General features: G+C 40.2%; 1 protein-coding gene across 7 annotated transcripts in view; it reads right to left on the bottom strand.

The window, feature by feature from the left end:
* Positions 1–4197: 4197 nt before the first annotated feature.
* MDH1B (malate dehydrogenase 1B) overlaps positions 4198–27175 on the bottom strand; it is a 29360-nt gene continuing 6382 nt past the window's right edge. For 3 of the 7 annotated variants that reach the window (XM_051848253.2, XM_051848251.2, XM_070070309.1), the window contains 11 exons: positions 24552–24686; positions 24218–24360; positions 22046–22560; positions 18635–18776; positions 16492–16655; positions 12212–12351; positions 11530–11581; positions 10474–10554; positions 6649–6714; positions 5277–5339; positions 4198–4507 (listed from right to left, as the gene is read on the bottom strand). In XM_051848253.2, the coding sequence (XP_051704213.2) occupies positions 4494–4507; positions 5277–5339; positions 6649–6714; positions 10474–10554; positions 11530–11581; positions 12212–12351; positions 16492–16655; positions 18635–18776; positions 22046–22560; positions 24218–24336 (1356 nt within the window). In that variant the 5' untranslated portion in view covers positions 24337–24360; positions 24552–24686 and the 3' untranslated portion in view covers positions 4198–4493. Of the gene's footprint in view, positions 4508–5276; positions 5340–5904; positions 6344–6648; positions 6715–10473; positions 10555–11529; positions 11582–12211; positions 12352–16491; positions 16656–18634; positions 18777–22045; positions 22561–24217; positions 24361–24551; positions 24687–27175 lie in introns of those variants that run through there. The other 4 variants (XM_051848250.2, XM_070070310.1, XM_008259043.4 and 1 more) reach the window with 4 other exon arrangements.

Here is a 27175-nt window from a genome sequence, read left to right as displayed (position 1 = left end):
TTGACAGAGATCCTACATGAGGAGTAAGTGCACAGTGACTCCTGTTGTTGACTTAACAAATTTACACTCTTGTTTATGGCATCAGTAATCACCCTAGGCTCTTTTCATGAGTTTCCAAGGCTATGGAAGCCTTCTGAGTTCACTGACTTTGATCTTATTTAGACAAGTTCGTAGTCAAAGTGGAAGTCTCTCCTCCCTTCAGAGAAAGGTACCTCCTTCTTTGATGGCCTGTTCTTTCTACTGGGATCTCACTCACAGAGATCTTCCATTTAGGTGTTTTGTTTTGTTTGTTTGTTTTGCCAGAGTGTCTTGGCTTCCCATGCCTAAAATACTCTCATGGGCTCTTCAGCCAGATCTGAATGCCTTAAGGGCTGGAATCCATATCATTGTATAAAGGGTGTCAGCGCAGTGATGATCTGAACCTTCCCAGTCAATGTGGCTCATTTCCTTGACTTTGAAGTTGTCATGAAGTTTCTTAATTGAGCTATCCTTAACTTGTGAGGTTAAAGGTTGCTCAAGGCTTTTGGGTGCTGGAAGCTGTCACTGATGAGGAGCAGTGGGTTGGACTAGGCAGTCCTGAAGGGTGAGGAGAGGGGGGTGGTGGATCAGTGTTCTGTGCATGGACTTGGTCAGTTTGTTGCCTTAATGACATCTTCTTACTTATATAACTTAGTGTGCCATTTTGGAACTTGAATCCACTTTTTTTCAGTTTAAGGGATCTCAAGAGGATTTGTGAAATGACTATGTAGCTTCTAGCACATACATACCTGTGGCCAGAGTGCTACCTACTGCCTGACTGCTGGTCCTACTACACCCAAAATTCTCACTAAAGAGGCAATCTCAGCCTCTCCCTAGAGGCACTGTGCATGTTTTCAACCCATTCAGGAGCTGGTTTTTTTTTTTTTTCAGTTCCTAGTTGAAAATATTCATCTGATTTCCATGGTGTCATCTAATCCTAGGCTTTAGACAGGGTGATGTAGACTTAAGGCCCATATCTGTTTGTCTAAGTGGACAGGGTGTATATGCCTAGGAATAGATAGCCTATTAGCCATTGGCTTTTGATTTTTTATATGCATGCAAATAATCAAAAGTAAAACTGTAGGTGTTCATTTTGGCAGCACATACACCAAAGTTGGAATGATATGGAGAAGATTATTATGGCCCATGAAACAAAACCAAAAGCTAGAGCAGCCTAAGTCCTAGGAGTGGGTGGAAAGCTTTCTCTCAGTGGGGACAGTCCCAGCCTGCTGGGATAAGTGATAAAGCCCATTGATATAAGAAGGTTCTTTTTGCACATACTTTTCTATTTTAATATTTCTATTTCTATAGCACTCTATTTTAACAGGAAGTAATAAATATTGTTTATAATTTTAAAAATGAAAGAAAATACCAGTTTACAGTGTATGTTAGACCAAAGAGGCATCAGTGAGATGAGGTTCAATGGCATTCCAGGCAGGGTAAATAATATGTACAAAGGGAGGTAGCAGATCTAGAGTTCATAGCATTGTGGGTAACCAGTTCTGATGGCATTAAGAAACCCTGAAACTACGTACTGGAGAGGAACTAACAGTTCTTGCTATAGTTAGAAGAATATATACATCTTAACTCATATTTCAATGCAATAATTATTCTTACTCATATAAAGCCTTTCTCCAAATCATATTCTAATTTTTCTACTGAATATATTTTTAATAGAAAATTTTTATTTAACAAATATAAATTTTTAAATATATATTTATTGATTCTTCTATTTATTTTTATTTTATTTGATTTGACAGATAGAGTTAGACAGTGAGAGAGAGAGAGAGACAGAGAGAAAGGTCTTCCATCTGCTGGTTCATTCCTGAAATGGATGCAACGACTGGGTTGGACCAGGCCAAAGCCAGGAGCCAGGAGCTTCTTCAGGATCTCCATGCGAGTGCATGGGCCCAAGCACTTGTGCCATCCTCCACTGCCTTCCTGAGCCACAGCAGAGAGCTGGACTGGAAGAGGAGCAACCGGGACTAGAATCTGGCACCCATAAGGGATGCCAGCGACGCAGGCAGAGGATTAACCAAGTGAGCCACGGCACCGGCCCCAATAAATATAAATTTCAAAAGTACAACTTTTGGATTATAGTGGTTCTTCCCCTCATAACCACCCTCCCACCTGCAAACCATCCCATCTCCTACTTCCTCTCCCATCCCATTCTTCATTAATATTCATTTCTAATTATCTTTATATACCAACTTAGTATATATATCAACTTAGTATATACTAAGTAAAGATTTCAACTGTTTGCACCCACACAGACACAAAATATAAGGTACTGATTGAAGACTAGTTTTACCATTAATTCTCATAGCACAACACATTGACAGAGGTCCTACAAGGGGAGCAAGTGCACAGTGACTCCTGTTGTTGATTCAACAATTGACACTCTTATTTATGATGCCAGTAATCACCAGAGGCTCTTATCATGAGCTGTCAAGGCTATGGAAGCCTCTTGAGTTCACAAACTCTGACCTTGCTTAGATAAGGCCATAATCAAAGTGAAAGTTCTCTCTTCACTTCAGAAAAAGGTACCTCCTTCTATCTTTGCAGATCACTTTACCACGACCATTTTAAGAACATAGGGAATTATTTTTAGTAGCCTAACATTAAAGTTACTTCTCATGGGAAAACCATGTTGGACCATTATATATATATATATATATATATATATATATATATATGACATAGTATATCAACTGAAAACAAAAATTTCTTGAAAATGGCACCACTTTCTGTAATAAATAGGAAACACTAATACTTTCCTCCCAGTATAGCTGAATATTTTATATTAAGTAGGAATGTGTGTAGATATAGTGATTAATATCAATTTGTTGCATTCTCCTATGAGAGTCTATTCTAGAGCATTCTGCTCATCCTATAGGTTGTTAAAACATGTAACAGTTCATGGTCATGCTGGAAAACACAGAATGTTGGGGATGCAGTTGAATGGCCAGCTCCTTCCTAGATACCCACCAACTGGAGAAGCTGATTATCTCCTTGGTCAGAATCTGAAACTCATTAGGTTTTACTATGCAGCAGGACCACCGTATTGAAAGGTGATGTGTGGTCATGGCTTACTCTCTGCTCCAGCCTTTCCACCTGGCTCTGGGTGCTAAGTGATTCACATAGCTGATTCAGGGGGGATGCAGCAGGAAGTTTTGCTTGGGCTTCTTGGTCTGAATTGTGCTTCCTAATGTGGCTGCATTTTACCAAGAAAAAGCCCTGCCTGCTGAGGGGCCACTGCCTGTGCCTGTGCAGAGCACCACTCAATTTCCTACCCAATTACTGTTTTTTTGTGGTCGCACTCCTTCAGATAAGGACCCCACAGTGAGAATGGTAGGTTTAAGGCCCAGAATGAAAGTCTTTCACAAAATCATTAAGCTTTCTTCACAATGACAACTCTGGGACTCTGCAAAAGTCAATCATGGTTTTGAAATCATCCCTTTCATTATGATGGTGTAAAGCACTGTGGAAGCAACCAGAACGTCCCTGAATCTTCAGAAACTCCTTTGTACTTTAAGAGCTATTTAAACATACAGAGGAAGCATAGGTTTCAGCAGTTTTTAACATGACCCATGGGCTTTCAAGACAGTTCCTAATTGGCATCTTTATGGGGTCCTATTAGTTTTAAAATATATGAGCATATTGGTTTGACTACTACCGCTTTAATAAAAGAGTATAATTTGTACTTAAACCATGCAATTTTATGATTAAAAACATGCTGTTCTTTCAAAATTCAGTTTTTCAGGTCATCTCTGGTGTCCTGAAAGAGAGATGCATTCAATCTAAACTAATGAAACAGTGAGATTTATTGTAAAGACACTTGTCCCAAGCAAATCCAAGGGAAAACAGTTCCCAGCCAGGTCATATGAAGGTGGTGAACCTGGCCAGTTCTGCAGTTCTCACGGGTAGAACGTTGGGGTCTTCTCTAGTTTGCTACCATGAATCTGGCTCAGGCACTAACTTACTCATTTGTCTCAGTTCAGTTATTTTGAGAGTGAGAAAGAAAATACTAGTGGTTCTTTTTGAGCAAGGTGACTCTATTCTGACCCTATCAGTTGAGGCCAAAGCGGTAAGAACATGTGAGCAAACACAGGCACGTGTGCCTACATTCTGGGTACAGCTGGTAGAAGATGCAGCTTCTCTCAGAAGAAAGTACAAGTAACAATGGAATGATGGGCAATTTTATTTTAATATACTTTAAAAACAGCCATTGATAACAAATTATTTCTGAGAAAATGCAATAATAACAAACAGGGGTGACTACTGTTGACAAAAATGAATTCATTTTTTGTGTTGTCACTTTATTTAATAGCTTAGTACATTACCTAAGACTGAAGTAAATCTTTCAAATTATTCTGCTCTAAATACAAATACAGACATTCATGGGTCTTTGAACCCTTATTGTATTACTAAATGAGTTTATATTTGGTCCAAGTTGATCTGCTAGTGTTTCATAGTTAGCCTTCAGAGTCTATAAAAGGAAGAAAAATGAAAAGCTGTTAAGTATTTTAAAAACACATTTCTAGCTTTTGTTATTGTTAGCTTTTCCTTTGCTCCTCTCTTCCTTCTGTTTATTGGATTCTTATATTCAATCTGATTGGGAGAGGAAATATATGGGGAAATAAAACTACAAGATCATCATTAGGTGTTTTCATACAGCAGAACTACTTCTGGCCTCCTTCCTGACATCATGCCACTTCTGTGTGCAGTCTCCCTTGGCTTCTCACTCTGAACTGCATATGAAGCTATATTCCCAGCTCCATTTCTTTTCTTGCCCCTGCTTCTCCTCTGCGCACCAATTCTAATTCCACATGCTTAACTCCATTCCAAAACCCATCCTGCTGTACATTTTCAGAAAGGAAGATGTACTGGGTCATGTTTGTTTTACTGGACATTTGAATGGAAGTGTGGAAGTTTGGGTGGATATGCTGAATGGTCAGTCATGAAGATATCTACATCGTATGTTTTCATAAAATATTGGGGTGGTTCAGTTGTATATTTTAATTGTCTTTGTGTCCATGTTCTGAGTTACTCACTCTGAGGGAACCATTAAGTTCTTATTGCCATCGCATTGGTTATAAAAGAGGAAACTCTTGTTCCAGAAGAGTTGGTGAGAAAAGCTGACTCCATGGGGAGGTGAGGGGAAAGTGCAAAAAGAATTGTATGGCAAAGAAACTAGACCCTCTACTACCCAAGTCCATTGTAGAATAAGAAAATACTCATTAACATTTATCCCCTACCATTGATGGATTCTTGAAGAAGTTTTTCAGAGGTAGTTTGAGGAATCATATCCAAAAAATCCACTACAATAAGTAGAGAATGAAAAGAATGGTCGTTAGGATTTAAAACACATCGATCTTTACATTTATTCTCATTTTCTCTTAGCTTGTTTGTTTCACTCTTAAGTTTCTCTGACTGCTTTGCTCTCTTAGGCATTTTCTATGGGGCCTCAATCCCACAGAATGGCTCGCCCATGATCCTGTGGACATCAAGAGCTTGTAGATGTCCAGCCAAACAGCTCAGTGCGGCCTTTTTATGATTTCCTTATGAAACCTTAGCTCTCAACAATATAAATCACTGGGTAACTTCTTGGTGCTTGTCAGCTTCCTTGTATACAGCTTCTTTCTTCACAAAGAGAAGTAGCAAATGTAGAAATAGATTATTGTTTTTGATACATGATTTGCATAGGCAGATAAATATACAAGCTTCTCTATATATTTGCAAAAATATATATACATATATATAAATGTCAAATATATATGAATACACAATATACTAAGGGTCTTCAAAAAGTATGTGGTACAGAAAATTATGCATAGATTTCAATTTTTGCTCCAAAATGAACTTATCTTTTATTTATTTATTTATTTATTTATTTATTTTGACAGGCAGAGTGGACTGTGAGAGAGAGACAGACAGAGAGAAAGGTCTTCCTTTTGCCGAAGGAGCCAGGTGCTCCTTCGGGTGCAGGGCCCAAGGACTTGGGCCATCCTCCACTGCACTCCCGGGCCACAGCAGAGAGCTGGCCTGGAAGAGAGGCAACCAGGACAGAATCCGGCGCCCCGACCAGGACTAGAACCCAGTGTGCCAGTGCCGCAGGTGGAGGATTAGCCTGTTGAGCTGCAGCGCCGGCCTGAACTTATCTTTTAATTTAATTTTTCCATGAACATTTGAAGTACCCTTATATATTCCCAGATTTTTCCTGTTAAAGAGAATTCTGACTTGGTACTCCCAGTCTCTTGTTCTCACCAGCCTTTTGAGGAAGATCCTGTTTTACCATATTGGCCAATCTGGACTTTGTAAACAACTAAGTAGAAAAGGGAAAGTTGAGAAAGATAAGACACAAAGGGCTAGAGCTGAGATGACAGTAATTTGGGAGAGATTGACATTGAGAGTGATGTGGAAGCAGTTTCAATATGCAAAAAAAAAAAAAAATTCTGGCATTTTTATCTCACTTTCAAATTGTTTAGGAAGTATAAGAAACAGAAAGTAACTTATGAATGACTTTGGTTGCTGGACTATGATCTTCTGAGCATTCTCAAAGAATGACAACATGACTGACAACCATGACTCTCAGCACTGCAAAGAGTGTCTCTAACTCCACTGACTTACCCTCTGACATAGCCAGGTCTTTTTCTTCGTCTGTGACTAAATCAGAATACAGACTATCTTTATGTTCTGAAACCAGAATCAAACAAACAAACACAGCTTTAGAATACAGCCAACAATCTGTGAGATGCTATAAGTCAGTGTCTTTTCAAACTTTGTTAATCAAGACTTAAAGTAAAAGATGCATTTTATATTATAGCCTCATATGTGCACTTTATAGATTCCAATAAAACAAAAAGTACCTGAAATAACACCATTTCTAATCTAGTCTTACCTGTTAAATGTTTTTTCTATTTATGTTTTTCTTTATATTCTACTCTAATTCATTGTGGGAAAAACTGGTATTTACATTTTATTTATTGATTTTATTTTATTTCAATGGGAAAAATGCTAGTTTTTAAATTGATTTCATTAAGCATTAATTTATTTTAGAACCCATGTAAAGTAGTGGAAATTGTTTCCACAACATGGAAAGCACTATAAGAAGTTATATTTGATTCTAATGCTCATTCCACAATGGTCCCCAAAACAGCCTGAAATCAAGCCTATTTTCCCTACTTTATCTTCACTAAAGTACTTTACTTTGCCTAAGATTACAATTTGGTAGGGGGACTGAGAACCTAAAATTTTGATTAGCAGCTGAAATCTTTCTAACGAGGAATTGGGAACACATAATCTACATTTTGCCTTCTCATTCTTCATACTGGAAAACTGCCAGTTTCTTACTGGTTCTCACAATTTTCTCACAAGGACTTTAATGCTCTCAGTCTTTTCCTTAAGTATTGTTTAACAGTGGTTGGGCCAACTGTAAGAGCAATGTGCTGTTCAGATACCTAGAGCCATCATCTCACTGACCGGACCTCTAATAGACCTATTCTGTGGCTCAGCTCCCCCCACTCCTCTGTGTGGTGATTTGAGCTGATTGAGAGTAGATGATCCTCCTACCTTTCCAGTTTTACACATCCTTTTTGCACTGTCTGCTGTGGCTGAGCTTCCCTACTTACTGTCTTCTGAATAGCTTTAAACTTCCCTAGGTTTGTACTTCTGAACCACGTCTCAATTACCTGACATACCAGCTTCATCCATGCTCTTTTCCCTTTGATGGGATACCTTTCACAACTTATTTCCTAATCACTCCTCTGCTTGCAAACCTCCTTTCCACTAAACAGCATGTTTAAATACTTCTCATCTTTCTAGACCCAACTCCCATATCTGTCATCTCTCTAGAAAGCCTTTGCTAACACTCAGTCTTATGTTAGGAGACCACCTATGTGATCCCATTATACCTGGGCCTCTCTTTATCATAGCATTTACCTGTTGTGAATAGTCTCAATGTTTGTGTTCCCCAGATTCATACATTGAAATCTAAATCCCAATGTGATGATTTTAAGAGATGGGGCCTATGCGGGGGCGAAAGGGTGGTTCTCATGAATGAGATTAGTGCTCTTCTAGAACCAAGGGTGAGTTTTGTCCTTTCCTACCATGCGAGGACACAGTGAGAAGGTACCCCTTTCAGAAGCTTAATTGGCAAAGTTGGAACTTGTACTTTCCTGCCTCTAGAACTGTGGGAAATCATTTTCTATTATTTCTATGCCCATTCAATTCATGGTATTTTTGTTGCAGTTCCCAAATAGATTAAGATATCCCTTGCTATTTCCTACACTAGACAAAGGTTGGGGGCCTTTTCAAGGGTAGGTATCAGTTTTGATTAACTTCTACGTGCCTAGCATCTAGCACAGTTACTTTTCTCCCTTCCTTCCCATTCCACTTTTTCCTTCTCTCTCTCTCCCCCCTTCTTTCATTCTATGCTGATAAAAAATTTAATATGAAATTGACCTTCCTAAGAGATTTCTAAGCGTACAGTACACCACTGCTCAATATATGCAACTGTTGAAAGCAGCATATCTCTAGAACTTTTTGATCCTGAATATCTGAACCTGCACAGTTTCTGAATAAATACTATTTTTTTCTCTTTAAGCATCTTAAGTGTCCAATAGATTTCAAGAAATGATTACATTTTCTCCATGAATTTCAATGATCTTTCTTTTTCTTGTAATTTGCTAGGTTTCTTGTTAGATGCTTTCTTCCTTTTGACCTGCCTTACACTGTTTTATTAAGATTTTAAATTCAATTTTTTTTTAGATTTTTTTTAAACTTTTATTTAATGAATATAAATTTCCAAAGTACAGCTTATGGATTACAATGGCTTCCCCCCCATATCGTCTCTCCCACCCACATCCCTCCCCTTTCCCACTCCCTCTCCCCTTCCATTCACATGAGGATTCATTTTCGATTCTCTTTATATACAGAAGATCAGTTTAGCATACATTAAGTAAAGATTTCAACAGTTTGCTCCCACACAAACATAAATTGAAAAATAATAGATGATTTTTTAAATGATGATGAAATCAGATCAGACCTATTGTCATGTTTAATCCCAGTGAGAGTCAAGTTGGGAATTGATAATTTCTTTTTTTTTTTTTTTTTTTTTTTTTTTACAGAAGATCAGTTTAGTATACATTAAGTAAAGATTTCAACAGTTTGCACCCCCATAGAAACACAAAGCGAAATATACTGTTTGAGTACTCATTATAGCATTAAGTCTCAATGTAGAGCACATTAAGGACAGAGATCCTACATGAGGAGTAAGTGCACAGTGACTCCTGTTGTTGACTTTACAAATTGACACTCCTGTTTATGGCATCAGTAATCTCCCTATGCACCAGTCATGAGTTTCCGAGGCTATGGAAGCCTTTTGAGTTCACCGACTCTTATCTTGTTTAGACAAGGTCATATTCAAAGTGGAGGTTCTCTCCTCCCTTCAGAGAAAGGTACCTCCTTCTTTGAAGACCTGTTCTTTCCACTGGGATCTCGCTCACAGAGATCTTTCATTTAGGGTTTTTTTTTTTTTGCCAGAGTGTCTTGGCTTTCCATGCCTGAAATACTCTCATGGGCTTTTCAGCCAGATCAGAATGCCTTTAGGGCTGATTCTGAGGCCAGAGTGCTGTTTAGGACATCCACCATTCTATGAGTCTGCTGAGCATCTCGCTTCCCATGTTGGATCACTCTCCCCTTTATTTATTCTATCAGTTAGTATTAGCAGGTACTAGACTTGTTTATGTGCTTCCTTTGACTCTTAGTCCTTTCATTATGATCAATTGTGAACTGAAATTGATCACTTGGACTGGTGAGATGGCATTGGTACATGCCACCTTGATGGGATTAAATTGGAGTCCCCTGGTATGTTTCTAACTCTACCATTTGGGGCAAGTCAGCTTGAGCATGTCCCAAATTGTACATCTCTTCCCTCTCTTATTCCTACTCTTATGTTTAACAGGGATCACATTTCAGTTAAATTTCAACACTTAAGAATAACTGTGTATTAATTACAGAATTAAACCAGTCATATTAAGTAGAAGAGACAAAAAACTACTAAGAGGGATAATGTATTAAGTTGTTCATTAACAGTCAGGGCTATGCTGATCAAGTCACCGTTTCCCATAGTTCAATGTGTGTCTTGGCATTTACATCTTAATAATCCCAATGCTTATTTTTCCTAGACAGTTTGTGTGGCTATAACTTCCATATTGTGTCCTGCAATGTCTCTCATAGCAACCAGCACAAAGAAGATGCTCAATGAACATCTGGTATTTTCCTCAGAAGATTTAAACAGACTTAAAATACAATCTTATTTTTGCGTATAGGATTAGAGTGATGAGTGACTTAATTCTCATTTCATGGCTAATGGATGATCAAATTCCTTTCTTTTAAACTGAATATTAACCCCCAGATAAAGTGGTCATTTTCCTTTCATTTTTGTGTACCTACCATCTGAGACTCTTTGCTCATCTTGGTGGTCATCTATATGGGGTACAATGAGTTCTTCATGTCTTTTGGATAAATCAGTTTCTAAAAGTCAGGAAATCAAGAATCAAATTATTTGAAGTGATTAAACAAGCCTCATACATGAATCACCTCATTGACATATTAACAAGAAGAGATCTCCAAACTGGAAGAAGGTGCACAGCACTGACTATTTACACCGCTGTGGCTTTGAAATCTTGAAATAGCATTTTATTTATTTATTTATGCAGCAAGGTCCAAAAGTGACAGTCAGGACTAATCAAAATATGGGGTATGCTTGTATACCTTTACTTTTATTCATAAAAACACAGTAGCAAATCAAGCCATTTCTTTCACAAATTTCTCCATCATACAAGTATAGGTGGAAAATTTAGGACTAGCAATCAATGGAGTCAAATTTAGAATGACCGCATTGGAGTCCATTCTCATGAAAAGGATTTGTAGTCCTAGTCTGCTTTGCAGAAGCCGCACAGAGGGGCTCCGAATTCTGGGGACAAGAGTTGAAGTTTAAAGCAGTGTCCCCTTGAACTCCCACATATCTCTCTGTGCTTGCACCCTCTCCTTCGTGCATGCCTCTGGGCTTCTTTTAGTTTGACCTATTCCTGATATCTTGACCATTAGTCAGAATCCCATCTGAATCCCCAAAGTACATCCTCTGCTCACAACCTCTTTTCATCTAGGTCTCTGTCCATCATATTATTGCCTGTACTTCGATCCAACTAAACGGTCTCTGGTCTGCAACAATGGCTTTCCTTGGTCATCTGTCAATTTCTTAGTTCATTCTGACAGGCAGCTACTGTTTTAATTGGCTGGAATCTGTGTCATACTGGTTGTCAAATACTTTTTAGGAGATATTTTATTTTAAAGGATACATTCAATTTGGTAGTCTATTCTGAAAATAATTTAGTTCAAAACTGAAAAAATATGGGTTATAATTATCTATATTATTAGTGATTCAGTTATAACAAGTATTCTCAACCTCTTTTAATAGAAGTCCAATGAAGCACCACATCTGATTACCTGATTTATATGACTGAAAAGTTGGCAGGTCTCCAAGTGCAACAAGTTTCTCCTGTTGAAGAAAGTTATCAAAGACCTAAATGATCACAATTACCAACTTAAATTATCTTCAACAAAAAAATTCTTTGATTCTTGATTTTTAAATAATCAACAAATATTTTTTTTTGACAGGCAGAGTTAGACAGTGAGAGAGAGAGAGAGACAGAAAGAAAGGTCCTTCCATTGGTTCAACCCCCAAATGGCCACTATGGCCGGCGCACTGTGCCAATCTGAAGCCAGGAGCCAGGTGCTTCTTCCTGGTCTCCATGCGGGTGCAGGGCCCAAGGACTTGGGCCATCCTCCACTGCCTTCCCAGGCCACAGCAGAGAGCTGAACAGGAGCAAGCAGGACAGAATCCGGCGCCCTAACTGGGACTAGAACCCAGGGGTGCCGGCGCCGCAGTCGGAGGATTAGCCAATTGAGCCGCGGCACTGGCCATCAACAAATATTTTTAACACACCAAAAATTATATGAGTAAATGGGTAGTGATCTTCTGCTGATTTCTTCAAACATTTATTGCCCCATTACTTTTAGGAATAAGATGCAAATTAAACCCACAGAAAATCAATGTATGCTTTGGCCTAGGAGAATCAATTTGAGGTTATCAGCAAAGTCAGTTCTCTTGCATTTATTCTGACATTACCTGAATCAGATCATTTGTCATTCTGGTCATTACTTGTTGACTTATTTCAATATCTTTGAGATCTGTAAGAACTACCCAAGTTCCCTTCTCAAATTTCACAGGCATGGAAAAGACAATCCCTTCAGGAATACCAAACTGGCCTGCAGTGAGCAAACATAAAGCAAAGCAAAACAAATGAAATCAGAAAAATAAATACTTTCTGGGGTTGGCATTGTGGTGTAGTGGGTAAAGCCACTGCCTGGGACCCTGGGTTGGTTCAAGTCCCAGCTGCTCTACTTCCTATCCAGTTCCCTGCTAATGACCTGGGAAAATCAGTGGAAGAGGGCCCAGTACATGGGCCCCTGCCACCGATGTGGGAGAACTAGTGGAAGCTTGTGGTTCCTGGTTTCATCCTGGTTCAAGTCTGGCCATTGCAGCCATCTGGGGAGTGAACCGGTGGATGCAAGATCTCTCTTTAACTACTTCTCCCTGTCTCTCTGTAACTCAGCCTTTCAAATAAATAAATATTTTTTTTAAAAAAACCACTTCCTGTTGAGCATTATAGACAGACATCATTGTAGGACAGACACAATACATGACCTTTAATGATAATGATAGAACTGAATTTCTGAGAATTCTTCTCTGGGGAGCACCAAAGCAGTCACTCTGCAAGCATCGATTGAGTACCTATCCAAGTTTGGACTATTGTTCCTTCTGTATTTCTCCCAAAATCCAGGCCCTAAGGCAGTCTTTCTTTACTAAAGCTTGCGTGCATTCTTTTTGTTTGTTTTCATAGCTTTTCCTTGCCCTGCTTCCCACCCACACACACATAGGTGTCATTTGTTCAATCTGACCCTCCACTCTTCTCATCTACCATGGCAGTCACACAGCCAGGCTATGTTGGATGGGACAGGGAAGAAAACTGCAGGCAGGAAGGCTGGCTATTTCCTTGCAGCCCCCAGGTCTCCATTTGGATGTTCTCTAAATAAAAAGGTTCACAATATTTATTATTAACTGAGCATCGTGCACATAAAGTTGCCCCCCCATTTGACACCTTAATAACATAAGGAAATTATTTCTGCCATTATGGACACTGAAAATAGTTACTAGAGTAAGAAATTGATGACAGACAGGAAATCAGGATCCATCAGACTTCCCAAGACAGCTCCCCAGTCTTCTGTTCATTCTGTTTCTGTTTCATCTACGAAAAACTGGCTATCTGGGTAATGTGTGAGAATTCACCTGTAGAGTATGGCTTCAGGTAGGCAGAAAGTGATCCTTTTCTCTCCAGTATAACACAGGTCTCTTTTTCTTTTTAGCAACTCAGGGAAGCAATATTGATGACTAAATACCAAGTGATAGGAGATCCACACAATCATCCACGTGATTTTTATACTCTATTAGTTTCCACAAATACAGGAAAATGTGATATTTGTCTTTTGGGTCTGGCTTCTTTCACTTAGAATAGTGATCTCCAGTTGCATCCATTTTGTTTCAAATACCAAGATTCATTCTTTTTTATGGTTGAGTAATATTTCATCAAATATATACATATATCATATATAACAAAATGTATATCTCTCACATTTTCTTTGTTTAGTCATCAGTCATTATTTATTTTTGACAGGCAGAGTTGGTGAGAGAGAGACAGAAAGAAAGGTCTTCCTTTTTCTGTTGGTTCACCCCTCAAGTGGCTGCTATAGCCCATGCGTTGCGGCCAGCGTGCTGCGCCGATCCGAAGCCAGGAGCCAGGTGCTTCCTCCTGGTCTGCCATGCAGGTGCAGGGCCCAAGGACTTGGGCCATCCTCCACTGCCCTCCTGGGCCACAGCAGAGAGCTGGACTGGAAGAGGAGCAACCGGGACAGAATCCGGTACCCCAACCAGGACTAGAACCTGGGGTGCTGGTGCTGCAGGCAGAGGATTAGCCAAGTGAGCCACGGCGCCGGCCTCAGTCATCAGTTTATAAACATCTAGGTTGGTTCCATATCTTTGCTATTGTGAATTGAACTGCTATAAAAATGGGGGTGCACGTAACATTGTTTTTGAAATTCCTACAAAGTTTAACCAAACTTTCTATAAACAACGATAAAGTGTCTATTTTCCTAAAAAGATTGAATGCTGATTTGAATTCAAACTATGGCAGTCTTCATGCACCTTAACTTCAATTGAACAACATTCACTGAGCATCCATCATATAAAATTCAGCTCTTGGCAAGGAGCTTAAAGATGAGCCAGCCAAGAAGTGTGCCAGGAGATTCCAATACAATCCCATCAAGATTACATGCACCAATGCCATCTCACTAGTCCAAGTGATCAATTTTAATTCACAATTGATCACACTGATAGGTCTAAGAGTCAAAGGGATCACACAAACAAGACTAGTGTCTGCTAATACTAACTGATAGAATAAAAAAGGGAGAGAACAATACAACATGGGAAGCGGGATATGCAGCAGACTCATAGAATGGCAGATGTCCTAAACAGCACTCTGGCTTTAGAATCAGCCCTTAAGGCACTCAGATCTGGCTGAAGAGTCCATGAGAGTATTTTAGGCATGGAAAGCCAAGACACTCTGGCAAAAAAAAAAAAAAAAAAAAAAAAAAAAAAAAAAAAAAAAAAAAAAACCACCTAAATGAAAGATCTCTGTGAGTGAGATCCCAGTAGAAAGAATGGGCCATCAAAGAAGGAGGTACCTTTCTCTGAAGGGAGGAGAGAACTTCCACTTTGACTATGACCTTGTCTAAATAAGATTGAAGTCAGCGAACTCAAGAGGCTTCCATAGCCTTGCAAACTCATGACTAGAGCCTAGGGAGATTTCTGACGCCATAAACAAGAGTGTCAATTTGTTAAGTCAACAACAGGAGTCACTGTGTACTTACTCCTTATGTGGGATCTCTGTCCTTAATGTGTTGTCCAATGTGAAGTAATGCTATAACTAGTACTGAAACAATATTTTACACTTTATATTCTGTGTGGGGGCAAACTGATGAAATCTTTACTTAATATATACTAAATCGATCTTCTGTATATAAAGATAATTGAAAATGAATCTTGATGTGAATGGAATGGGAGAGGGAGCGGGAGATGGGAGGGATGCAGGTGGGAGGGAAGTTATGGGGGGGAAAAGCCATAGTAATCCATAAATTGTACTTTGGAAAATTATATTTACTAAATAAAAGTTTAAATATATATATATTTATATATATAAAAGTTTAAATATATATATATATACATATATATATATATATAAAGATGTGCCAGTCAAAGCCTTTGCTCTCAGGGTGTAGACAGTCTACAAAAGGGGACACAAGCAATTAAGTCAGAAACAGGCACACTCCAATATGCTCTCTGAGAGAGGAACAACATTTTTCATGCCTGTCAGATTAATTCTGACTGGGGGACTTTGGGAGATGTCCTTGATTCGCACGGTAGTCACAAACCAGTGGGAAAGATGGAGGTCCTACTAAGGACATAAGGAATACAGGAGGTGGGCCAGATTGGGGAGGAAGACAGTTCAGTTTGGCATATGTGGTTTGAAGTGGCAGCCCGACATCCAAGCACCACTGTATCCCAGGCTAGAGCTCTGCAGAGAAGCCCAGATCTGTCAGCTAAGGAAGCTCGTAAAACAAGAAGGGAAGACATGCTCTGCATAGAATCTCTGGGGCACAGAACATCAGCTATTCTCTTTTGTACTTTGGAACAAAGATAGATGTTTTATGAAGATATTTTAGTAGATCAAAGCTGAAGCTTGTAAACACTTAAATACAGTGTCTGTGGGTGCAGGGTGCCCTTTCCACATTTCCTGTGCTGCCGCACCCTAAGGTCTGGGTCCTGATGTGTGCCACTTTGAACCCTGCCTGTGTGCCTTGGCTCTTGGGGTTTCCTGTGTCCAGCATTCACCCCACACTGACCTCCAGATCAGCACAACTCAGACTTTAAGGTTTCCTGTGGTGTCATCTCCTTTATGAAGCCCATCTTGATGCCTCCTGCTTTCTGCCTACAAGTGACCTTGCTTTTGCTTGATCTGCAGAGTACAATGAGGCAAACCTAACGGGACTATTTAATTTATGAATCTGGCACTCCTTCACCCTGCAGTAAGTCTCCTGAAGGAAGAGGGCAGTTCTAATTCCCAAGTATGATTCCAATTCATTCAAACAAAATACTGTTGAATTTCTGAATGGATGGTTGAATGATTATGGAACTGTGGGGTTCACATTAATTTCAGACAGGTAAGGACACAGAAGAAGAACCACAAGGCACAGATGGAAGTTTAAAAATATTTATGAAAGACCCATATTTACCTTCACTCAATACTCCTAAAGACACAATCTCCCCAGGCGGTGAGCCATGGTACCAGTATTTCAATGTGGTGGCTATACTGTGTGCAGCTAAAATGCCTCTGAAGTGTCTTCCTGTGACACTCAAAGTTTTCAGAGTTTCCACAAATTCTTTTTTTACCCACTCACTGTAAGGAGAGAAAGAAATAATTTACAGTGGAGGGTGGAATGGAAATGAAAAGGGATGTTCCCTGGATCAATGGAATTCACTATAAGAAATCATACCCACAATTAAATTAGAAACATTTCTTGGTGTGCCTTTTCTTTAAGTGTCTTCAGTACGCATAAAAGGTAGATTGAAAAATACTGCTTTGTGGCAGAGAGGAATCCCTAAATTTGAAACTACAAACATAATAATATTAATATGGAACACAAAAAAGTAGTCAGGACTAATGAAAATTCTTGCATTACAAAGAATTTGTCCCATGTAGATGTTATCTTTGAACAAGTGATATCCTTTATTTGAAATAAAACAATTTCATAAACATTGAATTATTCCTATTGAGAATTAGGGAAAGAGTTATATTTCTATGTTCTGAAATCTAAACTCAGCGAAAAGGCCTGCAGGACTAGAGCAGGTGTTAAAGTACCACCTTACTAACCCGGCGTGCAACACTGGCTCTGCCCTAGGAAGGTGAACCCAGGACCCATCATTTCCTAGGCATGATGTAGTTCTAAGTCTAAGGAGGAGAAGGAAAGTAAGATAAGGCTAAGGGAAGCTATAACTGGGAATGTGCAACAAAGTTTACAAAAATGCTTCGAAGGTGTTCTTGCCCGTTTCTCTTCCTCTGCTCATCATAATGCCAGTGTTTAGGACGCAGCTCTGAATGCTCTATCTGTATTAATCCATTTAGTCCTGCCAATGACCTTATCCATATGTTACCATTTCCACCTTGCAGAGGGAGAAACTGAGGCATGGAGAGATTAAGTAATGTTTCTAATGTCACATAGCTAACAAGTGGCTGAGTGAGAATTTCCTATCCAGGTGGCCTGGTCCTAAGATTGTCCTACTTACCACCTCTCAATTCTGTCTCTCCTGGGACAGAACAGCAGCATGGCCCAGAGTGCTCATCATCTTATTGCTTTTTCTCCAAATGTTTTAACTAATGTCAACATGGAGGCAAATCTCTGGCTTTATGTTAAATAAGATTTCCTTCATATATGCTTGCTTTAGACATAACTTTAAGGGAATATATGAATGACTTTAAGTTACAGTGACTTTTCTTTGGGGATATGCTCCAGGATCTCCAGTGGATGTCAGAAATTAGACAGGAGCCAATGTGTGGTGCCACAGGTTAAGCCGTTGCTTGCAACGCTGGTGTCCTGTATCAGAATGCCAGTATTAGTTCTGGGTGTTCTGTTTCCCAGCCAGCTCCATACTAATGTGCCTGGAAAGGCAACAGATGTGGCTCAAGTATTTGGCGGTCACCCATGTGGGAAATTTGGCTAGGGTTCCAGGCTCCTGAATTCAGCCTTGCCCAGTTCTGGTTGTTGCCACCATTTGGGCAGTGAACTAATGGACAGAAGATCTCTCTCTGTCTCTGTCTCTCTCTCTCTGTCTCTCTCTCTCTTTACTTGGCCTTTCAAACAAACATAAATCTTTAAAAAAAGAATCTGAAGATAGTACTGGATGCTTTAAATATATAGTGTGTTTTTTTCCCCTATACATACAAATCTATGGTAAAGTATAATATAAACATTAGGTACAGTAAGAAGTGAAAAATAATTAATAGTTAAAAAGAACTAATAATATAATAATGAATAAAATATTAATATAATGTAATAAAGCTCATGTGAATGTAATATTTTTGTTTCTTAAAATTTTCCATTTAATATTTTGGACTGCTGTTAACCATGAATAACTGAAACCACAGAAAGTGAAACCATGGGATAGGGGAGAGTACCATAATCTGAAATAAAAGATTCATAATTTCAGAACCAAATAAATTGAGGGTAGAGAATGACTAACTGATATTCTGCAGTTTCCTATATTTCTTTAGTAGAGAACAAGAACAAATAATGAGCAAAGATTTCTAAGATTTTAAAGATGATAGCGATTATTGCCCATTTAACATTGCTAACAGCATCACTTAAAAACATACCGTACCTGTCAAAAATCAAGCTTAAAACAGGCTGTGAGTAATGAGGAGGTCCACAAATGGCACTCTTGTAGTTGTATACCTTAGCTTTCCTCAGATCAATGTAGTTATTTCCACTGATATTACCCCAAATTATCACATCTTTGATGTCTGTGAAGAATAGAAATGAAAATCAATTACAACAAAATATATTAATATAAAATGGTGTCTGAAGCCTACTTCTTGTTTGTATGTTTATTCCTTCTGATATAAAAAGAATCTAAGTATATTCCCTAAATCCATGTGAATGCTGTGGGTACCCACCATAATCACCAGCATTTGACTCTTCATAGTGCTCTGTGAATGGTATGGATATATGATTAAGTTCAAAGAAATGTTTTCTGAAAGAAAAGAAATTCCTACCAAAAGTTCTCCTATTGGCGTTGGTCCTAACTTAATTATTTTGCTTGACAGAGGTAGGGGGGAGCTTTTTACTTTGATTTTGACAAGGAGTCCTTGATTGTGGACTGGAGTAGAAATTTGGGAAACCACTTAACTCTCCAGGTGGGTTTCATCCTCTGTGATATGAAAGTGTTACAACATGAGGACCCTATGGGCTGATGCTGTGGTACAGCAGGTTAAAGCCCTGGACTACAGGGCTCCCATATGGGTGCTGGTTAAGGTCCCAACTGCTCCACTTCTGATCCAGCTCCCTGCTGGTGCACCTGAGAAAGCAGCGGAAGATGGCCCAAGTCATTGGGCCCCTGAACCTATGTGGGAGACATGGAGGAAACTCCTGGCTCCTGATCAGCTCAGCTCAGCCCCTCCTCCCCTTTTTTTAACTGTGAGAGTAAGCTGGGAGCATAAGAGCCTGGGGATGCCAGTGGCCATCTTGTCACATCTTAGAGCTGACCTGAGTATAAGACCAACAGTGAGGACGGCAGAGATCAGGGATAGGCCAAGGGAAGGCACAAGCATGTCCTGGTGTCATCATTTAAACCCCAGCATCTAGTTATGCCTGAAATAAGAACAGTGTCTTCTGCTCATTAGTTATGTGAAACAGAAGTCATCTAGAGGACTTCACTTAGAGTTCACTTCCTCTCACTTGCCATGGAAGGAGTTTCAACCAAGCCATGCTCTGAGAATTAGTTGTAGCTGGGGCCAGTGCCATGGCTCACTTGGTTAATCTGCCTGCGGTGCCGGCATCCCATATGGGTGCCTGGTTCTAGTTCCGGTTGCTCCTCTTCCTGTCCAGCTCTCTGCTCCAGCCTGGGAAGGCAGTGGAGGATGGCCCAAATGCTTGGGCCCTGCACCTGCATGGGAGACCAGGAGAAGCACCTGGCTCCTGGCTTCAGATCAGCGTAGCTCCAGCCATAGTGGCCATTTGGGGGGGTGAACCAGCAGATGGAAGACTTTTCTCTCTGTCTCTTTCTCTCACTGTCTAACTCTATCTGTCAAATAAATAAATAAATAAATAAGAAATAGTGGTAGCCGTGGGACTGATCTTTGGAGGATTTCTTGAGCTTTGCTTTTCTGGAAAAGTTTACTACCAGCTTGGTTTCTGAATGATCCCTGGATGATTTCCTTGGTGGTTTTTCACTTTCATGTCATTTTGTTCAACTATTTTTTTGTTGTTGCTGAGTTTCTCCTTGCTGTTACATTGACAATTCTAATTTGACCATCGTTCACCAATGCCTCTTTCTTTTTCCTAACTTTCTTTCACTTTTATTTCTGATTTTCACATGCTTATTGGCTTGGAGTAGAGCACAGCTTAGAATTACGGTACTTGCAGACACATAAGAGAGCAGCTTTCTGGTGGAAAGCCCTTAGTCCCCTCTCCCCATCCCACCTACTTTGCTTTAAAATTTGTATCATGGCCTTTTAACACTTTTTTATCAGGGTACTATAAGAGTTTTTGTGATATGTAAATAACTATCTAAAAGGTGATGACAGACAAAATGGCTAGAAAAATGTTTTCATTTCCTATTGCATAATTTCAGAATCAATTTGTCTCAATCTTACAGTGACTCCAGAGTAAAATACAAAAGATACATATACAGAAATAACAGAAGTTATAATTTCTAGGCCTTCATTGTTAAAAAAAAAAGGGGGGGGGGAGATAAGGTAGCTCTCATTGTGAGATCAGGGCCTTACAAATAGTCATTGATGCTGAAGTCTGTTGTCACCTTGACCAACAGCATTCTGTGATCACATCTCGAGATACCTCTTTCCATTCTCAGTGGACTCTCCATCTAAGGGCACAGATAGCCAACATATGTCCAATGTGATCTTCCGTTTTTGGATGCAGTCTCATCTTCATATGATTCTGATGTCTAGCAGCCCAAAGACTGACAGCGGCACAAGCTGATCTGGTATCAGAGTTCTAACATTCCTGGGGATGTTAACCAGGTGCCAGGGATGCTTCTAAGTACTTTAGGAACACTGAATCCTTGCATCCATTGCAGAAGGTAGGTGTTGCTAACATCCTCATTTAACAGATGAGGAAACTGAGGCACTAGCATGCTTACACAGACAGGAAGTGGGGCAAAGCCACTTTAAAATAGCCCTGTTTCCTTTTTAAAAAAATTATTTTTATTTTTATTTATTTATTTATTTTTTTGACATGCAGAGTGGACAGTGAGAGAGAGAGAGAGACAGAGAGAAAGGTCTTCCTTTGCTGTTGGTTCACCCTCCAATGGCCGCCGCGGCTGGCGTGCTGCGGCCGGCGCACGGCGCTGATCCGATGGCAGGAGCCAGGTGCTTAGCCTGGTCTCCCATGGGGTGCAGGGCCCAAGCACTTGGGCCATCCTCCACTGCACTCCCTGGCCACAGCAGAGGACTGGCCTGGAAGAGGGGCAACCGGGACAGAATCTGACACCCCGACCGGAACTAGAACCCGGTGTGCCGGCGGCGCAAGGCGGAGGATTAGCCTAGTGAGCCGTGGTGCCAGCACCCTGTTTCCTTTTAAACAACATTGATAACCTTACTTGAACATTATCATAAAAAAAGGAATATTAGGATTCAAATGATTTGACTCATAGAGATCTTATATTGAATATTTGTTTATCAATTGTTATAAGGATAGAAAAAATCAGTTAAAGGCCAGTTAAGAATGTTTGTGGACACAGTTGTCCATGATTTTAGTTACCTACAGTCAAGTGTCTTAACATTACATAGAAAATTCCAGAGTTAAAAAAAATCACTTTATACAGTATGTGGTTGTACTTGTTCTATTTTCTTTTTGCTAGTGCTTGCCTTTAATCCCTTACTGTACCCAACTTACAGATTTATTCTAAGTATGTATGTATGTATAGGCAAGAGGTATACAGAGGGTTCAGTACTATGGCTTCGTCCTAGTCTAGATTCCAGAATGCTTCTGGAAGGAGCGCTCTTCCTAGCTGCTTCCTAATCACGTTGTTTGAATACAAAAACAAACATACACAAAGGCGTCCACTCACAGGCGGGTGTTGTTCTCAATTTTCTGGCCAGCGCAGCTTTAGCTTCACCTTCCACGCCCATCGCCACTGCGATCATGTTGCGCGCGATGTTTGGGGCGAATTTCATAAGCAAAACGGTTTTAAGATTCACGAAGCTTTTGCCTCCCACAATAACTCTGACAGAGGCGTGGGCGTTTTTCTCCATCAGGCCCCCGTAGCGTCGGCAGAGGGGCACCCTGCTGCGGAGGCAGTCCTCCAAAGTGTACACCTCCCCGTCCATGTGTTCATCCAGAATGATGACTACTTGGGCCCCGCGGAAGGCCTCCTCCTCCTTGGTGCAGATGGAGACCTTGTGGAGCAGAGGTGACGCTAGGTCCTCCGCCTCAATCACCAGGGCTTTGAGACGTTCTTCCACGTGCTTGCTGCCTAGTAGCACCAGGCTAATTTCCGTCTGCATCCCAAACACTTCTCCACTTGTCAGCATGGGAATGAGGTGGTAGCAGGCAGGAGTAGTTGCACTAATCAGAATGCAAAGGCGGGTTATGAATGATTGGATTATTTGCCTTTCAATGCCTTTATTTTTAAGATACTTCTGTATGTGCATTAATAGGGTGATTTACTATTATTATCATTAGTATTTATTTGAAAGATTTATTTATCTGAAATTAAGAGAGGGAGAGACAGTGGCTGCAATGGCCAGGGCTGGGCCAGATCAAAGCCAGGAGCCAGGAGCTTCCTCTGGTCTCCCACGTGGGTGCAGGGGCCAAAGGACTTGGGCTATCCTCCATTGCTTTCCCAGGCATATTAGCAGGGAGCTAGATCAGAAGTGGAGCAGCTGGGACTTGAACTAGTACCTGTATGGGAGGACAGCACCGCAGACTGAGGTTTAACCTGCCACGCCACAGCTCTGGCCCCTATGATTTACTAGTTTTAGTAATCATACACATAGCTGCATAGCTATTTTATTTAAAGGCTAGACATCAAAAGCAAAACAAAAACTCTCACTAATCTCCCCTTGCTCTGGCCATCTGAAAATAATCACACAATATGTAATTTAGCTGTCTTACAAGGGCTTTCCAAATAGAATAGAAGCCTTGGTCTTCAAAAAGCAAAACTTCAAGGAGCTGTATCCCATTATTCAAATAACATTTTCACATTTCCCTTTGAAGACATGAAGATGTAAGTTTGATAGCCATAGCTCGCTTTTACTTTATACTTTCATCAATAAGGTAGTAACTCTTTTGGAAAGGACTATCTGTTCCAAATTCTCACAAAGGCAAATCCTTATAAAGATGGCTGGGGTGAACACTGTCTGCATATCATATGTCTGTAACCACAGTTCAGCAAATATGTGGGCCCTTTATAGCTATGCTGACCAACTGTGAGCAGAAATGACTCCCTGTGGGGAATTCAAAAGTACATCTGGATATTTCTGGTATTCACAGTGGTTCCAGGGAAGGGCTACAATGGGGGTTTCAACAGTATCTACGTCATTTCAGTCCTTTGAAAGGTATCTAGATAACACATCAGATTTATTAAATCAGGGTGATAGGGTCATGGACGTTTATTGCATCATTCTTAATTCTTTCCTATATTTGAAATATTTCATAATAACAACCTTTTAAATGAGTGTATATATACATATATTAGGATGCACACATGTAGGGAGAAGGATAGTGTTAGAGACAGACTGAGGGGTGGATAGAAGAGAGGGGAAGGAAAGAGAGTAAGACAAAGAGAAAAATGACAACACAGGCTGCAGGTGTCCCAGACTGGGAGGAAGGAAGAGCAGAGGTGAGAAGAGGCAAAGTACGGGGAGTGGGGTTCAGAGTGTGCATGAGTGCACTAGGAAGAGCCAAGAAAAATGCTGGAAGTGGGAAAGAGGGAAAGAGTGACAGAGAGTGGACTATCAGGGACAGAGTTATGCAAAGTAGCATGCGTGTGTGTAGTATATAGTATATAATATCTAAAACTCACACATGGGGCTATATTGGAGGCTATGTATAATTACACACAGACACACATGGGGTTATTTACATGTGTATAAACACACACACTCACATACCTGTACATATATGTATCTCAAATTTGACATTCAGGTATTCTTTCACCCCCTTTCATTTTCCTTTCTATCACAAAGCCAATCTCACAAACCCTGGGGCGTGACTGTCCCACCTGGTGATCCAGACCTGCAAGGGGCTGACAAGATCTTTTAGGGATTTTTCCTCCACCTCTTTTTCTGTATGTGCCTTCAGGTTCTCCTTAGCAATCACCATCATCAGCTGAGTTGACATGCTAGAGGTGACTCCATAGTAAAGCTAAATATTGGAAAGAAAACGTTGGCATTGAAGAATAGATAACTGGCTGACAATGGCAACAATCGAGAGTTTTTTTTTTTTTTTTTGAAGACAAAGTGGCACAGAAGATGAGAGAATGTCCCAGAGAACAAGATATTTAAAAAATAAAGTAACAGAATGATAATTTTTGAACAGGTAAAGCAATCTATTACCTGGGCGTGCTCTAGGAATTCATTATATCCTCCCAAAAGCAAGCCCTTTCCACCACGATCCAACAGCTCTCTCCAGATGATGGGGGATGTTTTGTGACTCCACTTATTCTTTTCACACACACCTCTCAGCCACTCCTGCAGAACGAATTCCAAGTGAAGGCATATATCAAACACTAAAATACTAACTTGTTTGGAATTCTGCTATGCACACACAGTACAATTTAAATATCTTTAAGTAGTAAAATGCAAATATAGAAAATATCGATGAGTTAAGGAAAAAGTTCACCAGAGAAGGAAGAAAACTTTTCAAATTCCTTAACCACAAAAAGGTACTGAAAGTTACTTTTTGGGCTGAGGAGACCTGAAGTGTAATTGTTTAGTTATGAAGAGAGGCCAGTGTTCCAATTTTATTGATATCAAGAAAATTGATTGAGCTTTCCTTTATTCTTCTTATAAATGAGATATTTTCAGTCTTAGGGCCATGTACATTTTCATATTGCTTTTTCAAATCTGTGAAAATAGTTTATTTAGTTCAGCATGAGTTAAAAAGCTAAATGTTAACTAAGGACTTCTGATATTTTTGAAATACTTGTAAATAGATTTATTTGAGTTTTTGGTTTATATTGTACTAATATGTGATGTTGAAAATAGAGTAAGCTGGGTGTGGTTTATAGACTGTGACAAATGTAGCATACTAAGATATTACTAGGGAAAGCTGGATTTAGAGTATATAGAAACTCTTCATACTATGTCACAACTTTTTTTGTAAATTTAAATAAAGTTAAAACAAGAAAAAAGTATTTGAGAAGCATGGAAAGAGAGATGGGAGAGAGAGCGAGAGCGAGAGCGAGAGCGAGAGAGAGAGCACTTCTATTTGCTTATTCACTCCCCAAATGACTGCAGTGGCTGATGTTGGGCTAAGACCTAACCTTGGTTTCCTACAAGAGTGGCAAGAACACAATATCTTGAACCATCACCTGCTTCCTCCCATGGTCTGCATCCAAGAAGCCAGAGTCAGGAGCTAGAGCTGAAAATTGAACTAGGCTTTTCAATTTAGGACATGGATATCTTACCTGGCATCTTAACTACCTGATTTATGATAATACTTATCAGAAGCTTAAATAATTACTTCTGGTCTGTGTAAACCAGGCTTCCAATGACAATATCTGAGGAGACACAGGGAACAACACTGTTATCAATAAAGTACAGGGCAGCGGTCTTGAAAATCATGGCACTGGAGGCATGTGTAATGAGCTTACTGTACAAGTACAATCTTAGTAGTTAATTTCCCTTGCTTGTATTGAAGATCTGTCTGCCTTTATCTCACCATAAAGTAAACAGTGCGGCCGTGAGGATCCCTCCAGGGTCCCTCTAATCACATCACAGCCTGAACAGTAGTGCTAAGCCTATTGAGGAAAGGGAATCTGTCCCAAAGGACCTTCAGCAGCAAGCACACCATCTTGATATCCTGGCAAGAGCTGGGAGAACATGCGCTGGGCTGGGGCCTGAGAAGGCTGGATCAAGAGTAGAGCATAATGTTGGGTAAGAGTGAATTGTGAGCATGAATCATTCTTCTGCGATTCATGAGTGCCTACCCTCGTAGGGAGCTGAGAGGATAGTGGTTGCTGGACTGATTCACAGAGGCTTGGAGAAAGAGATGCCTCACATTAGAAAACACAGAATTCCCATGGAGAACAGTGAAAGAAGGAATCAAAAAGCAAGTGGATGGAAGGATGAAGATCCTTCCATGGAAAGAGGGAAAATCTACTAGTCAACCATGTTCTCAGAAAGGGCCTGGAGGACTCCATTTATCAAAGTGATAAGAAACACTCTGGTGAGAGGGCCCTGGTATCACTGAGAAACCTGGTATGGCTGTCCATTCAAGGCCGGGTCTATTACAGAAACACTGTCATAGAGCTGGACTTCCTGGCAATGGAGAGGATAAAACCCAGAAAGAATCCAAGAGATAGTATCTACCAGAAAATATCTATTGTAAAAGACGAGATGAGATAACTTAGATGAATGAAGGCACAATGAATTTACAATAGACACAAAAGGCCATGCAACAACCCAAGGTAATGGGTAACCATTCACCGAAGCCTATCCAGTTGTTGCTACTACTAAATAGTGAATGTGTCAGCAACAGAGACTAACGCTGACCCTCTGATAATGGCACCATCCTTCAAAGACATCCAAAGTCTCTTGGTAGCATGTTGATTACATGGAACTCCTACCCTGTAAACAGCAGTGATTGAACTTGATTTGAATCAATATATATTTTGGTAAAGCAATGTCTTTCCAGGGTGGGCATTTGGCATAGCAATTGGGATGCCTCTTGGGACTCCCACATACCATATTGGAGTTTTTGAGTTGGAGTTTCAGCTCTGCTTCTGATTTCAGCTTCCTGCTGGTGTACACCCTTGGGGGCAGGAGGTGAAAGGTCAAGCACTGGGCCTCTCTGGCTCATGTGGGAGATTCAGATTGGGTTTTCAGCTCCTGGTTTCAACCTGGCCTAGAAGCCCCAGCTGTTTTCAGTGTTTAAGGAGTGAACCAGTGGATGGGTAATCTCTCTCCCCCTACCCACTGATACCTTCTTCCCCTGTATGTGTGTCTCCCTATCTCTC

The sequence above is a fragment of the Oryctolagus cuniculus genome, chromosome 3 (assembly GCF_964237555.1).
Source record: "Oryctolagus cuniculus chromosome 3, mOryCun1.1, whole genome shotgun sequence".
NCBI lineage: Eukaryota > Metazoa > Chordata > Mammalia > Lagomorpha > Leporidae > Oryctolagus > Oryctolagus cuniculus.
The sequence above is the reverse complement of the archived record's forward strand: the minus strand, read 5'-3'. Positions and strand labels throughout refer to the sequence as shown.